The sequence below is a fragment of the Lipotes vexillifer genome, unplaced genomic scaffold (assembly GCF_000442215.2).
Source record: "Lipotes vexillifer unplaced genomic scaffold, Lipotes_vexillifer_v1.1 scaffold408, whole genome shotgun sequence".
NCBI classification, from domain to species: domain Eukaryota; kingdom Metazoa; phylum Chordata; class Mammalia; order Artiodactyla; family Lipotidae; genus Lipotes; species Lipotes vexillifer.
This window is the reverse complement of record NW_006787469.1, coordinates 1,805,759-1,821,372: the sequence shown is the minus strand read 5'-3', so window position 1 is coordinate 1,821,372 and position 15,614 is coordinate 1,805,759. Positions and strand designations below refer to the sequence as shown.

General features: G+C 38.3%; 1 protein-coding gene across 1 annotated transcript in view; it reads right to left on the bottom strand.

The window, feature by feature from the left end:
• Window positions 1–15,614, bottom strand: part of INO80 (INO80 complex ATPase subunit) — a 102,556-nt gene that overhangs the window by 82,811 nt on the left and 4,131 nt on the right. Inside the window, exons 5-9 of the mRNA XM_007460159.1 lie at window positions 14,484–14,604; window positions 13,180–13,394; window positions 4,850–4,903; window positions 3,014–3,217; window positions 149–344 (exon numbers count right to left, since the gene is read on the bottom strand). Coding sequence (XP_007460221.1) covers window positions 149–344; window positions 3,014–3,217; window positions 4,850–4,903; window positions 13,180–13,394; window positions 14,484–14,604 — 790 coding nt within the window. The remainder of the gene's footprint in view (window positions 1–148; window positions 345–3,013; window positions 3,218–4,849; window positions 4,904–13,179; window positions 13,395–14,483; window positions 14,605–15,614) is intronic.

The window sequence follows — 15,614 nt, the reverse complement described above, 5'->3', positions numbered from 1 at the left end:
TTTCCCTACTCCAATAAAATAAATCCCCCTTTTGATCAATATTACCTATCGATCAAGACAAAACTTGCAAGAATTAGTGATGAGTATAACCTGAGATATGAAAAAATTTTGGGTATCTCCTTCCTCCCATTCCTGATTCAGGACTCACCATAATCCTCCTGTGTGATGTTAACTACCACCCCTCCGCCAATGTCAATTTGTCTCTGTGTAGAACTATCTTCCAGTTTCCTTAAGATTTCTTCCTGGATCCCATCATGACCCATGTCTCGTTTGCGACTCATGAAATGGGCATACAACTCTGTCTGGGTGATGAGGAAGTTCAGTTTTCGCTGCTGCCTCTTGGCCTAAAGGGGAAAAAAGATGAAAGTGAAAAGAGTCAAATCACCAATCACATACAAGGGTAGTCAACAGAATTCACTACACATAGTTTGCAAACAATTCCTTTACAAAGTATTTACCTTTAGAAAGGTAAAAATTGTTAATGAACACATTTTATTATAACTAAGTCAGTGGTACTAAAAGCAAGGAATAATCTTCATTTATAGGCTAATAATAACCTATGTTTTGCTCTCCTTTACAAAATAAAATCTTTTTTCCACTAGGCTTCTGTCTAAAATGCTTATTTCTTTACTGTATTACTTTTCTTTAATGGCACTGAGATACCAACTAAATTCAAACAACATGCTTTACTTAATAACTTGGGTGATAAATACACGTGTACAGCTTTATTATTTTTAAAAACATAAATGTGTCCAAAACTCTTCTTTAACACCAAAAGGCATAATAAGTGACAAAGAGCTATAAGTTATTCTGAAAGTCTATGCAGGAGGTATATGAGAATAAGAAGCCCATGAAAAAAAGAAAATGCTCCCCAAAACAGCCTACTGTTCATCTGTGATAATGATAGCTATAAAGCATGAATATAGACCAAATACAAAATCACAAGCACATATACCTTTTTTTAAAATATGAGAAAGCTAAATTCAAAGTGCCTCTGAAATAACCTAGTAAGAAAAATAATCATTGTCAGTAAAAATCATTCTTCAAGATAAACAATAAAATGAGTAAGCAAATGATTCAAAAGACTGAATTATATGAAATACAGCATACACAATAAATACCAAATCAAAGAATTATTATTCTGCATGAACTATTTTATAATAAAATTCATATGAAGTATACTTGATTTATCCTTGATCCACCTCCACAAAAGAAAAACAACAATAAAATAAGGAACATGGCCAGGAAGGACATAAGTCCCAAAGTATGCTACACAAAACTAGACTTTCTCCTTAAGGTTTTATAACACTTTAGCCAAATTCAGATTAGAAAAAAAAAAATCTGAGAGTTTGAGAGAAAAGTGATTTATTTTCATAAAGGATACAGATGTTCATGTTCTAAAGCTAAAGTACTGTGAAGAAAACCTTTCTAGGAACTTCCCTGGTGGTCCAGTGGTTGAGACTCCGTGCTTCCACTGCAGGGGGCACGGGTTCACTCCCTGGTGGGGAAACTAAGATCCCGCAAGAGGCACAGTGCAGCCAAAAATTAAAAGAAAACCTTTCTAAATTAAACCATAAAAAGTAACATTTCCTTTAACCTTAAGGAAGTCAACTACTATGTGCCTAAATGAAGAAGGCAAATTAAGGGAACAGGGATACATCAAAAATGTCTTAATTCAAAAATTCAGAGAAAAAGACACATAAGTCAACATAATCACAGATGAAAGCCTCATCAGTTAGCTATCAACATAACTGAGAGAATGTCTCACAAACCTAGATCATAAGCCAAGTCAGTTTCAAAACTTCAAGATCTGTGACTAACTCAAATGCCTCTAAACTCAGTGAGCAAATATTTCCATTAGCATCAAAAGTTTACTAACTCAATAATACGTATATCTTCCATGCAAAGAAACAAGTCACCCAAGGACTTAAGAGAACTGGGCAAAATCCATATTCCCCCTCAAAGGCATGAGACAGGAGGGAAGAGAACTCCAAAGAGTCTCCACGGCTCTGCTTTGACAGGAGTACTACCTATACCCGAAAGAAAACATTCAATCCTGATTCCCTTCCTTCTCCAGACCTCAACTGTCCTTCCACTCATCTCAATGGGCTTACCAATGGCAACATAATAACTCTGTCCTCTTAATCTCCTCTTGCTTCCCTGAATAATACTCTCAGCTGATATCAAGCTTAGCAAGAGAACTGACTGCAAGTTAAAACAGAAAAGTAGGCGGCAGCGGGTGGGTAGGGGGGAGGTGTCTCAGAAAACTGAGCTAGTTGTCCATTGTCCCTATCTGGCCCTAAATTTGGCAACCAGCCCTCATTTTCCAACAAATCGAAATTACAGCCAGCATCTGGAACCAAGCCCAGATAAGCTCTAAGCTGTTTTCTTTTTCTTTCATTCCTTTTCTTCTTTTGTGGGGGAAGGCTGGGGAAGGGTGTCCTCCAGAAATATTCAAAAGAATAAGGCTACAAAGAATAGAGGAAACGGGGACTTCCCTGGTGGCGGAGTGGTTACGAATCCGCCTGCCAATGCAGGGGACACACGTTCAAGTCCTGGTCTGGGAAGATCCCACATGCCGCAGAGCAACAAAGCCCGTGCGCCACAACTACTGAAGCTCGCACACCTAGAGCCCGTGCTCTGCAACAAGAGAAGCCACTGCAATGAGAAGCCCACGCACCACAACGAACAGTGGCCCCCACTTGCCGCAACTAGAGAAAGCCCACGTTCAGCAACGAAGACCCAACACAGCCAAAAATAAATAAAATTAAAAAAAAAAAAAAAAAAGAGAGGAAGTGAGCTTAGAAGAGGGGTGAAGGCCAGGGAGAGGGCCTTACTAAAACAATAAAAACAGAATTGATTTACTGGACTAAAATCACTATACTCAAAGTTATGTCTTAAAATATGTTTTCAACCATTTCATTGGTTAGATTTATAACTTATGAAATGCTAACCAATCTCTTAATATGGCTGCAGCAATTATGGCTTTCAAAATTTCATGCTATTGCCCTACCTCCCGCATTTCTTCATCCAATTTCCGCTGCTCCAAGGCTTCCTTCTCTGCACGTTTGCGGTGTTCCTTCTCCACCTTCTCATACTTCTTCCAGTACAGAAGCATTTCCTTGGTGAGGCGGCGAGCACGAGGTAAGGTCTCCTTACAGTTTTTCTGGGCCTGCAAGGCAGCTCGACGCACCTCCTTCATGCATTGGTGGGCAAGCTGCAAGTGACAACAATGTTATCACAATGGAGGAGGACCAACACTGGGGCCAGTTCTCCCCGGACTCTAAACCACAGCATCCCTCAACCTGTTCAGGGCATATAGTCCTCCTATGGCCACATCTCTTTCTCCTTAATCTGATTAACGTCTCTATACAGTCCTGTGAGCCAATCCCAGACCACAAAGTAATATCAGGGATGAGAAATCTACAGACACATTGCCTTAGAAGATGAAAAAAAAGTATAATAACCTAAGATGTTCTGGGAAGTTTTGAAATATCATACACATTAATAATAAAAGCTTTCAGGAATTCCCTGGCGGTCTAGTGGTTAGGGCTCTGCACACTCACTGCTAAGGGCCCAGGGGTTCAATCCTTGGTTGGGGAACTAAAATCCCACAAGCCGTGTGGCATGACCAAAAAAATTTTTAATAATAATAATAATAATAGCTGTCAGTGTTTATTATATGCTAGGCACCATTCTAAGCTTAACATATATTCAACTAATTCATTCTCCACAAAAACCCTATGAAGTTGATATTTTATATATAGATGAGGAAATGAGGATGAGTGACTAGCCCAGGGAAACACAACTAGTAAGGTTACCTCATCTAATTCTCACAATACCCAAAGAAAGTTGCATTAATTCCCTCTAAGGGCAAGTATTAATACCATCATTTCTTAGATGAAGAGACTGAGCACAGGATGACGGCATGATTTGCCCAAGGAATTAGCAGTAGGCTATGGTCTTACCCCAAAAAACTTGAAAACCAGAAATGCGAGGAAGAGCAATTTTATTTTTAAAATAGATTGAAAAAGAAACGAAACTGAGTTATTTGTAGTGAGGTGGATGGACCTAGAGCCTGTCATACAGAGTGAAGTAAGTAAGAAAGAGAGAAACAAATACCGTATGCTAACACATATATATGGAATCTAAAAAAAAGGTTCTAACGAACCTAGGGGCAGGACAGGGATAAAGATGCAGATGTCACCACCTAGAGGGGTGGGATAGTGGGGGGTGGGATAGTGAGGGTGTGAGGGAGATGCAAGAGGTAAGAGATATGGGACATATGTATATGTATACCTGATTCACTTTGTTATAAAGCAGAAACTGACACACCATTGTAAAGCAATTATACTCTATTAATAAAGATGTTTATTTTAAAAAAAGAAAAAGACACAGACGTAGAGAATGGACTTGAGGACATGGGGTGGGGGAAGGGTAAGCCAGGACGAAGTGAGAGAGTAGCACTGACATATATACACTACCAAACATAAAATAGCTAGCTAGTGGGAAGCAGCCGTATCGCACAGGGAGATCAGTTCGGTGCTTTGTGACCACCTAGGGGGTGGGCTAAGGAGGGTGGGAGGAGATGCAAGAAGGAGGAGATATGGGGATATATGTATACATAGAGCTGATTCACTTTGTTATACTGCAGAAGCTGACACAACACTGTAAAGCAATTATACTCCAATAAAGATGTTAAAAGAAAATAGATTGAGAACATTTAGAAACTCTCTTAAGTACTATTAGATTAAGTATCAACAGGTCACAAGAGACAAGAGCAGCAACCATAGATCTAAATAATAAGAACACATTCCAGTAAAACATAAAATGGGAAATATAATCATACCTTGCGGCTATTGGTGAGAAACAGGTTACGAGCTGAAGCTTTCTGCTTGTTGGCCTAAAATAGTTAAAAACAATACTTCATTTAGGACTCTTTTTTGAAATATGATTGTGTAGACTGGCACCGTACTTTACTGATCTCCTCAAAGATTAAAAAATAAAATGCCAAACCAAGCATAGTCAAAATACATTACTTCTTTCAATTAAAATAAAATACATTACTTCTAAGTCACCCAAATGTACCAACTCAGAACCACACATAAAGCTCCTAAATCCTCATTTAAAAAAATAAACTGCTGTTGTATCTGCCTTAAATTGAGTCTTCTGTATCCTTCTGGAAAGAATTTAAGTTGTATTTAAGGCTTGAAGTGAACTAGGAAAATGTAACAACATACCCTAATCCTAGCACCACCCTGATTAGAACACTGCTTTCTAGGGCCAATATACAAAGAAGCTGAGACAGCAGGGCACTCAGATACAAAAATCATTAGGAGAAAGGTAAACTAGCTTCTTAGTTTGTGATTCTAGCCCTACCTCCAGTCAAGGCAAACCCACTGCCACGATTACTTAATTTTTACCACCACTTGACCTCATATTCTTCAACAAAAATTCCAAGGCAGACCTAACACAATATGACTCAGCAGCCCACAACCAAGTCTCAAGCTGCTTATTATGTCTACCACTTCAGTTAAAAAAAAAAACTAGCTTCAATAAAGAAACCTGATTTTAACCATGATGGTCCATTTATTTGATGTGGGAAAGAAGAGGCAGAGCTGAGTGGCTCTCTGACTATTAAAGAGATCTCCCCCAGACTGTAAAGAAACAATGGGTGCGAAGTTATATAAAGGGCCTGAAAGCCATTTCTATAATAATCCCACCTCAGACTGTCTGATTAAGGGAATTTTTAGGGCGTTTAACAAAAACTTTCTCTTATTCTAAAGCAACTATTGCCACTTTAAAGATAAAAATCTCAACTATTCCCACTGAATTCCTTATCATCAGAGGGCATCATCTGAAGCCTCTTCACCAAGTATGAAACAAGTTTTTCTGTAACTTTTCCCATCACGAATGTTCATACAAAGTCAACAGGCACATGAAAAGGTGCTCAACATCACTAATTATCACAGAAATTCAGTCAAAACAAAAATGAGATATCACCTCATACCTGTCAGAATGGCTACCATCAAGAGGACCACAGATAAATGTTGGAGAGGATGTGGAGAAAGGGAACCCTAGCACACTGCTGGTGGGAATGTAGATTGGTACAGCCACTATGGAAAACAGTATGGAGTGCCCTCAAAAAACTAAAAACAGAACTACCATATCGTCCAGCAATTCCACCCCTGGGTATACATTCAAAGAAAATGAAAACACTAAGTCAAAAAGATACACGCACCCCAATGTTCATAGTAGCACTATTTAAAATAGCCAAGATATGGAAGCAACCTAAGGGTCCAACAACAGATGAATGAATAAAGAAGATGTGACACACACACACACACACACACACACACACACACCATAATACTACTCAGCCATAAAAAAGAAGGAAATTCTGCCATTTGCAACAACATGGATGGACCTAGAGGGTATTATACTTAATGAAATAAGTCAGAGAAAGACAAATACTGTATGTTATCACTTACATGTAGAATCTAAGAAATAAAACAAACGAATATAACAAACCAGAAACTGTCTCATAGATATAGAGAACGAGTGGTTACTAGTGGGAAGAGGGAAGAGAGGGAACAAGACAGAGGTATGGGATTAACAGGTACAAACTACTATGTATAAAAAATAAAATAAATAAATAAAAAATAAATAAGCAACAAGGATATATTGTATAGCACAGAGAACTTAGCCAATATTTTATAATAACTTTAAATGGAGTATAATGTATAAAAATTTTGAATCACTATGCTGTACACCTGAAACTAATATTATAAATCAACTATATCTCAATTTAAAAAAAAAGAATGCTCAAACATATACTCTCTCTCCAGAAATATTTATTAATTGCAATGGAGGGAGGGGAAGTAATTGCACAGTACAGAGGCAGCATCATACTAAGGGATCAAAGCTAATATCACAATATAGGGACAGATGTGTCAAGTGCCTCCTGATGAGATATGTCAAGAACATATCACTCTCTAGTAATATTGCCAAAAATGCATAATTCAAATCTAATCCCAAGGAAACATCACACAAACCCAAATTCAAAAATATTCTACAAAATGATATACTCTTCAAAATAACAATGTCAGGAAAGATGAAGGCTAAGGAATTGTTTCAGAATAAAGGAGATTAATGAGACATGACAATTAAATGCAACATGTAGTCCTAGATTGATTCAGGGGTGGGGAAAGTGCTATAAAGGACATTATTGAAACAAGTGATGAAATATGAAAACCTATGGGTCAGATAATAATTTTTAATACCGCACTGTGGTTATGCACTAGATGATTTCCTTTTTCTTCGGAAACACACAATTATTAGGAGTAAATTTAGCACAAAATCTCAAACTAACCCTTAAAGTGAGTGAGGAAAAAAGTATGCATTTATATGGCAAAAGCAAATGAGGCAAACAGGTGCTAAATACGAGTAAAAGATACATGGCAGTTCCTTGCATTATTCTTGCCATATTTTTTCTTTTTTAAAATTTTTAGTTAATTAATTTATTTATCTATTTTTTGGCTGTGCTGGGTCTTTGTTGCTATGTGCGGGCTTTCTCTAGTTGGAACTACCGTTCTATTTTTAGTTTCCTGAGGGACCTCCATACCAATTTACATTCCCACCAACAGTGTGCTAGGGTTCCTTCTTCCCCACATCCTCTCCAACATTTGTTATTTGTGGTCCTTTTGATTAACAGCCATTCTGACAGGTGTGAGGTGATATCTCATTTTTGTTTTGATTTGCATTTCTCTGATGATTAGCAATGTTGAGTATCTTTTCATGTACCTGTTAACCATCTACATGACTTCTTTGGAAAAGTGTCTATTCAAGTCTTCTGGCCATTTTCTGATTAGGTTGCTTTTTTGATACTGAGTTGTATGAGCTGTTTATATATTTCGGATATTAATCCTTTGCCAGTCATACCGTTTGCAAATATCTTCTCTCATTCTATACATTATCTTTTTGTTCTATCAGTGGTTTTCCTTGCTGGGCAAAACCTTTTACATTTAACTAGGTCCCATTTGTTTACTTTTGCTTTTATTTCTTCTTTTGCCTCAAGAAACAGATCCAAAGAAATACTGCTACAACTTATGTCAAAGGTTGTTCTGCCTATGTTTTCTTCCAGGAGTTTCATGGTTTCAGATCTTATCAGATCTTCTCAGGTCTTTAATCCAGTTTGAGTTTATTTTTGTATACGGTGTGAGGAAACTGAACTAACTTTAGAGTTATGGAAAACATGCAAAAAATAGTAGAGTTCCCTTACTACTCCACACCCACGCTTTCCCTAATTTTAGCAACTTATATAACCATAGTGCAATTATTAAGAAAGGAAATTAACTGCCCTCTAGAGCCCATGAGCCACAACTACTGAAGCCCGTGAGCCACATCTACTGAAGCCCGCATGCCATAACTACTGAAGCCCATGTGCCTAGAGCCCATGCTCTGCCACAAGAGAATCTACCTCAGTGAGAAGCCCACGCACTTCAATAGAGTAGCCCCCGCTCACCACAACTAAAGAAAGCCCATGCAGCAACGAAGAGCCAATGCAGCCAAAAATAAATAATTAATTAAAGTTCCCTTTAAAAAATAATAAATAAATAAAAAGTGATGCTTCTCGACACGAATTTTAAAAAAAAAAAAAAGGAAATTAACACCAGTAAAGTATTAACCAAATTATATATAGATCTTATTTGAATGTCAACAACTTTTCCACTAATATCCTTTCACTGTTCCAGGATCCTACACAGGATCTCACAATGCATTCATTTAGTTGTTCTTCTCCTTAATATCTTCCTGTATGTAACATTTCCTCAATCCTTCTCTTTCATGTCCTTGACACTTTTGAAAAGCACCAATCAGTTATTCTGTAAAGTGTCCCAAAATGTGTGGTTTTCCGCTGTTTCCTCATGATGGGAATGACACCATTTACTACGGCAAGAATACCAGAGAAATGATGTTTTGATGATGTGCTCCTCTCAGTGCATCACATCAAGGAGTTCATGATATCAAAATTTATATTACTAGTGATGCTTACTTTGATCATTTGGTTAAGGTCCACTCTGCCAGTTTTGAAGCTACGCAACTTCTGTTTCTCCTCTTAACTTTTGCCGGCAGTGAAAGCACTAAGTCCTAACAACTGGACCGCCAGAAAATTCCCCAAGGTTCATTTTGTATTTTCCCTGCTGAGTTCTGGAATAAGGTACTTCTTCAAGGAGCCTTGGTTCCTCTTATTAGAGAATAAAAGTTGTTTAGAAATCAAGACTCAGGGACTTCCCTGGTGGTGCAGTAGTTAAAAATCCGCCTGCCAATGCAGGTGACATGGGTTCGATCCCTGGTCTGGGAAGATCCCACATGCCACAGAGCAACTAAACCCGTGTGCCACAACTACTGAAGCCCACGCTCCGCGACAAGAGAAGCCACTGCAATGAGAAGCCCGCGCACCGCAACGAAGAGTAGCCCCCGCTCTCCGCAACTAGAGAAAGCCCGCTCACAGCAACGAAGATGCAACACAACCAAAAATAAATAAATAAGTAAGAAATCACGACCTGGTTGCTAGGTATCTTCGTTGTTACTGGGGGGTGACTGCTTCTAGGCCCTCTCAGCAAACAGAACCAGAAAAAATATACATATGCATGCTAATCCATGCATACACACCCAAGTATATTTCTATCTGTATGTGTGTATATATATATGAAACCATGAATTTATACTGATACCTCTGATCCCAGTCAAACTTCATGGGCTTCATTTTAGCTTTCCCCTTCTCCTTACTTATAACTTCTTTCTCCAGCAGTGAGAAACTGGCTCATCTACAATGTATTTACTTATTTGTTCAATCCTAGTATACACATAAAGTAGTTTCAAAATTGCTAACCTATTCATTCCCCTATGAGAAACACTTTTACTATGTCAATCATGGCATTTACGCATAGTTCCATCAGTCTTCAGCCTTACATATCCAATCAAAATAATGTTCTCCTCAGTTACTTAGATGAGTTCTTTCTTCCCCACTCCCTGCAACTTGATCATGTTACTCACTTCTAATACAGTTAAGTTCATCTGTTCCTACTTTTATTCCATTTTGACCACACATCCCCCTAACCTCCCTCTCCACCCACATCCTGGTTGGTTTAATATTGGAGGTATATCAGAAATCTGTGAAACATTACTATGGTTCTAAAAGTCAGCCTCATACAAAATATACTCAAAGACTCCTTCCTCCTCATCCTTGCTACCCTGTTCCCATTCCTTCCCTCCTTTCCACCCTTTTCCCACTTGCCCTCTATAAGGAATCAATCACTTTAATTTCTGGTTCATCCTTCTTGAATTTCTTTTGAACGAATGAGCAGATATTTGTGTACTTTCTTGTATTCCCTTTATTCTTACATGAAGGGTATACTTACTTTTTTGTGTTTTGCCTCTTTCACTTAACTGTATGTCCTCGAAATTACTTCATATCAGTTCAGGGAGGTCTTCTTCATTCTTTATTTTTAACAGCAGTATAATAATCCACTGGATAGATCTACCATCGTTTAATTCAAGCCCCATATATGAACATTTAGATTGTTTCTGTTATTTTGCAATTACACATAATGCTACAATGAATACCTTTGTTTACATGTATTCTTGTATGGTTGCTTTAGCTTCAAGGTAGATTCCTAGAACTGGTAGTGCTGATTTTAAAGGTAAGTGCATCTGTAGATTGCTAGGTGTTGCCAACTTTCCCCGCAACACAGTCCTAATTTGTATTCCTATCAGTAATTTATGAGAGCACCTGCTTCCCCACAGGCTCCTTAACAGAATGTGTTGTCATATTTTTATATTTTTGCCAGTGTGATAGGTGATAAATAGTGTCTAAATGTTATTTTAATTTGTATTACCCCAATTATGAGAGACTTTGAACCTTTTTAATATGTTTTAGAGCCATTTTTATATCTTTCTTTGCTAACTGTCTATTCTTGACATTTTCCCATTTGTCTACTGAATCTGTGGTCATTTGTCACTCCACTTTTTTTTTTAATATTTATTTATTTTGGCTGCACTGGGTCTTAGTTGAGGCATGCAGGATCTTCGTTGTGGCATGTTTAGTTGTGGCATGAGGGGTCTTTAGTTGCGGCATGTGGGCTTCTTAGTTGCGGCATGTGAACTCTTAATTGTGGCATATCTAGTTCCCCGACCAGGGATCGAACCCAAGTCCCCTGCATTGGGAGCACAGAGTCTTACCCACTGGACCACCAGGGAAGTCCCTGTCCCTCAATATTTAATACTTCTTTCCATATTATTAGAGGTAACAGCCCTTTGACTGTAGTATTCAATGTAAATAATGCAGACTTCCCTGGTGGCGCAGTGGTTAAGAATACGCCTGCCAATGCAGGGGACATGGGTTCAAGCCCTGGTACGGGAAGATCCCACATGCAGCTGAGCAACTAAGCCTGTGTGCCACAACTACTGAAGCCCGCACACCTAGAGCCTGTGCTCCGCAAAACGCGAAGCCTGCACACCACGACAAAGAGTAGCCCCTGCTCGCCACAACTAGAGAAAGCCTGCATGCAGCAGCAAAGACCCAACACAGCCAAAAATAAATTTTAAAAATTAAAAAAAATAATATCTCCCGGTTTGTCAGCTGTCTTTTTTTTTTTTTTTTTTTTTTGCAGTACACGGGCCTCTCACTGTTGTGGCCTCTCCTGTGCGGAGCACAGGCTCCGGACGCGCAGGCTCAGCAGCCATGGCTCATGGGCCCAGCTGCTCCGCGGCATGTGGGATCTTCCCAGACCAGGGCACGAACCCGTGTCCCCTGCATCAGCAGGCAGACTCTCAACCACTGCGCCACCAGGGAAGCCCCTGTCAGTTGCCTTTTGTCATGCAAAAATTTATTTTTATGTGGCCAAATTTGAGTATTTTTTTTTATTACCTCTGGATGTTGAATCATAGTTAGAAACTCTTTTCCTACACAAACATTAGATAGAAATGCAGTCGTTTTATTCTAATATTTGTATGATTTCTTTTTTTTACACTGAGATGCCAAATCCATTTGGAGTATATGTGTGAGATACAGACCTAATTTTATCTTTTACAAAATGGCTATCTAGTTGTCCCAACAACATTTATTAAAGGTACTACTGGTCTATCTGCCCATTCATGTGTCAGTACCATACTGTTCTAATTGTAGAGATTTTATAGTATGTTTTAATGTTTGGGAAGGCTTTTTTTTACTGTTTCCCTAGCAATTCTCGCATACTGACTTTTTCCACATTGAGTTTAGAATCATCTTCTCTAAATTCATAAAATATCCTGTTCATATGTCTATTAAGATTGCACTCAATTTATAATGAAGCAATTAACTGGGTAAAATGCAAACCACTGGTGAATCTAAGTAAACAGTATAAGGGGACTTGGTGGTCCAGTGGTTAAGAACTAGTCTTGCAAAGCAGGGGACGTTGGTACGATCCCCGGTCGGGGAACTAAGATACCACATGCCTCAGGGCAACTAAGCCCACACACCACGACTAGAGAGCCCGCGTGCAGCAACTACAGAGCCCATGCACTCTGGAGCCTGCACGCCACAACTAGAGAGAAGCCTGCACACCACAACAAAGATTCCGCATGCTGCAACTAAGACTCGACACAGCCATAAATAAATAAATAAACAAATAAATAAATAAATAGGGTATACGGACATTATTCCTGCAACTTTTAAGTTTGAAATTAGTATATCAAAACATTCAAGCAAATTAAAAGAGCAAAACGAATGCTTATACATGTTTCTCCTAAATCATTCACATTTTCTTCTAATACCTGTGATTATTCAGTAACATCCAAATGTTTATAAAGTCTAAGAAACACATGTCCATCATTTTATTTTAATTTCCTGCATTATGACCTATCAATTTGCTGTCAAATCTCTATTTCTTTATGTAAGAAAACTGCATTCCTCAAAGAGGTTTCCCTCCATTTTTTTGGCCAAGGAGCATAACACAACAATTATCTCATGTATTTTGATCAAATTCTAGAAAATCAGTTAACTGAAGAGAGTACTATTCAGCATTTTCCTAATTCCAAAAGATTAGTTTTCTTTCTGAACCGTGTGAAGGTATCTACCTCTCACAGCTTCTCTTTGGAGGGCAGGCAGAGAAAACATTCTATCTGGAGGCACTCACTTACCTTTGGTAGTTCCTTTTTCACAATGCTGAGCCATACTTTCCTGCGACGGGCATTGAGCTGCTCAATGGATAAGTGCTTCTTCTTGGTGCCAGGAGGAGGTGCATCATGAGAGAACTTGGCAAAGACTTTGGTCTGGTGGTGGTGGCGACGAGGGGATTCTTCAGAGGAAAGTTCTTCATCTCTTCGCCTTTTTTTCTTCACTTTTTTCAACTTAGCTGCAAAGGAAACAGACTCTCAGAAGGTTGCATTTCTTCCCTTCCACAGGAGAAAGTCACAAAACAACCTCATCACTTTAAGAAAAATCAAGGTTCTTTTCTCATTCCACTGAGACTGGCAATGTTTTTCCTTTTATCTATTCAGGTCCATGAATATTCCAAGAAGAAGCTAACACTACCTCAAAAAAAGAACACTGGATACTCCCTCTGTTTACATGAAAGAGAAATAGAAGAGAACCTAAGAACTGTATTTCTTTTGAACCCAACAATAGGAAAGGAGGCTTATGAAGCATCATGAGCTCAAGTCATGATCAGAGGAAGGAAACTTTTCTACTTGGTAGCAATGTTAGGTGACTAAAGAAAAATAACAGAGAAAGAAAGAAAATGCATTAACTGATATGACACTAAGACCTGTGAAAAGAAAACTGCACATGAAATAAAAATCTAGTTTGAGAGGGAGGGTGGAAGGATGAGAAAATACTGAGATAAACAAGGAGGATGTGGAAGAAATAAAGGAAGAAGGCTGAAAAGAGTGTTTCTGTACAGAGTTCATGCCTTTAGGGGAATAAAATCTGCCTAGTACAGATAGTCTAAAACTTTCCTTTCCTATTTCCTTCCTGACTTCCAGCTGCTTGGAACTCAGAGAGGAAAAGACATTTCCTGGCAAACGTGCAAACAAGCACTACAGAAGATCATCAGGAGGTGTCTATTTTAAATCACTACATACAGCAACAATGATAATTTATTCCAAATACTTCAGGTGACTCTTCATACTTCCCTGTGTATAACTAACTTCTTTCTGCCCCAGAACATTTTCAATATTTGGGGAGTATGTAGAAGAAAAAAAGGAATAACCTAATTGGCTTAGATCTCTGGCAAAGAATCTATAGTTCTCATGTCTTCATAATTCTAGAATAGATCATAAACCAAATACAAAATAAATTTAATACTATTTACAACTAGTAATCAGATAAGGGAGACTAGGGTTTTACAGATAAAGCAAATTTCTACTACATGGATTATGTTCAAAGCCCAAACATACCTGGAACTAAGAATGAGTAAAGGTAGAAGGCAGGTCAATATCCTCACCTTTAAGTTTCTTTTCTTCCTTGAATTTCTTTTTTTTGGGTCCAAGAAGGTGCCGTTGCTGCTCATAGAAAGGGTCATATGTGGAAAGCAGTCCTGCACTGTAGTATTGGTATTGCTGCAACTGAAGCAGGCAAAGACAGTGATGTTTAGAAGGGCCCGTCTTTCCTACAGCACAGCCTTCAAATTATCTTTACTAAAGAAAGCTGATCCAGAGAAAAAGCATAATTCCTACATATAGTATCCTTCCCACAAAGAGACCAATAAATGTTTAGTACATCGAAGTGAATTATTTTCTTAACTTCAGAACAAAATGGGTTCATTGGCTAGGCACATGGAAAGTTATTGAAAATAACTTAAAAAAACAAATAAACAAAAAAAATCCTTCATGATTCTGATTCTCCACCAGAATATTTACTTTGTCCTGACACATATTTATCATTGCAGAAAGGTCTCCTCTTCAATTCATCAACAAGAAATAAACCATACTTCTACTACCGATAGGTCCCCAGATTTACTAAGGTTTCTAATGCCTGCTTTCCCAGCTCTTAGTCTTATATTTAGTTTGAATAGTCCCCGACAATTCTTCAATCTTTGAAGTCTTCTCTCTTCATTTCCCACTAAGAGTCTGACAATATTATACATAGTGTCTTTGTTACCAGAATTCTAACATATGAATAGTCTGTTTTTTTCTGTCCAGAGAGTACTTAATCTTTTCAAACATTTCATTCAAATTGACCTCCAAAGCTCAAATTTTGTCTGACCTATTACTAATGGGTAAATACGAAGATAAATAAAATTAGGTAGCCCACTGCAGAATCTCTTTCCTGAATTATAGGCAAATGAGTTGTTCAAAGACTGAAACTAGGATAGAAGAGTGACAAGGAGAACTATTACAAGGTCCTCTGTTAAAGCATTCACACAGCTGTAAACTTAAAATCTGTGGACTTTCCCACATGTGCCTTTTACTTCAATTTTAAGAAGACCAAGTATTTTGAGCACCAACTGCCTTAGCACTGTACTTTAAAAAGGAACTCCTTGTCTAAGTCAAAAGTCATACATCTTCGGGCTTCCCTGGTGGCGCAGTGCTTGAGAGTCCGCCTGCCGATGCAGGAGACGCGGGTTCGTGCCCTG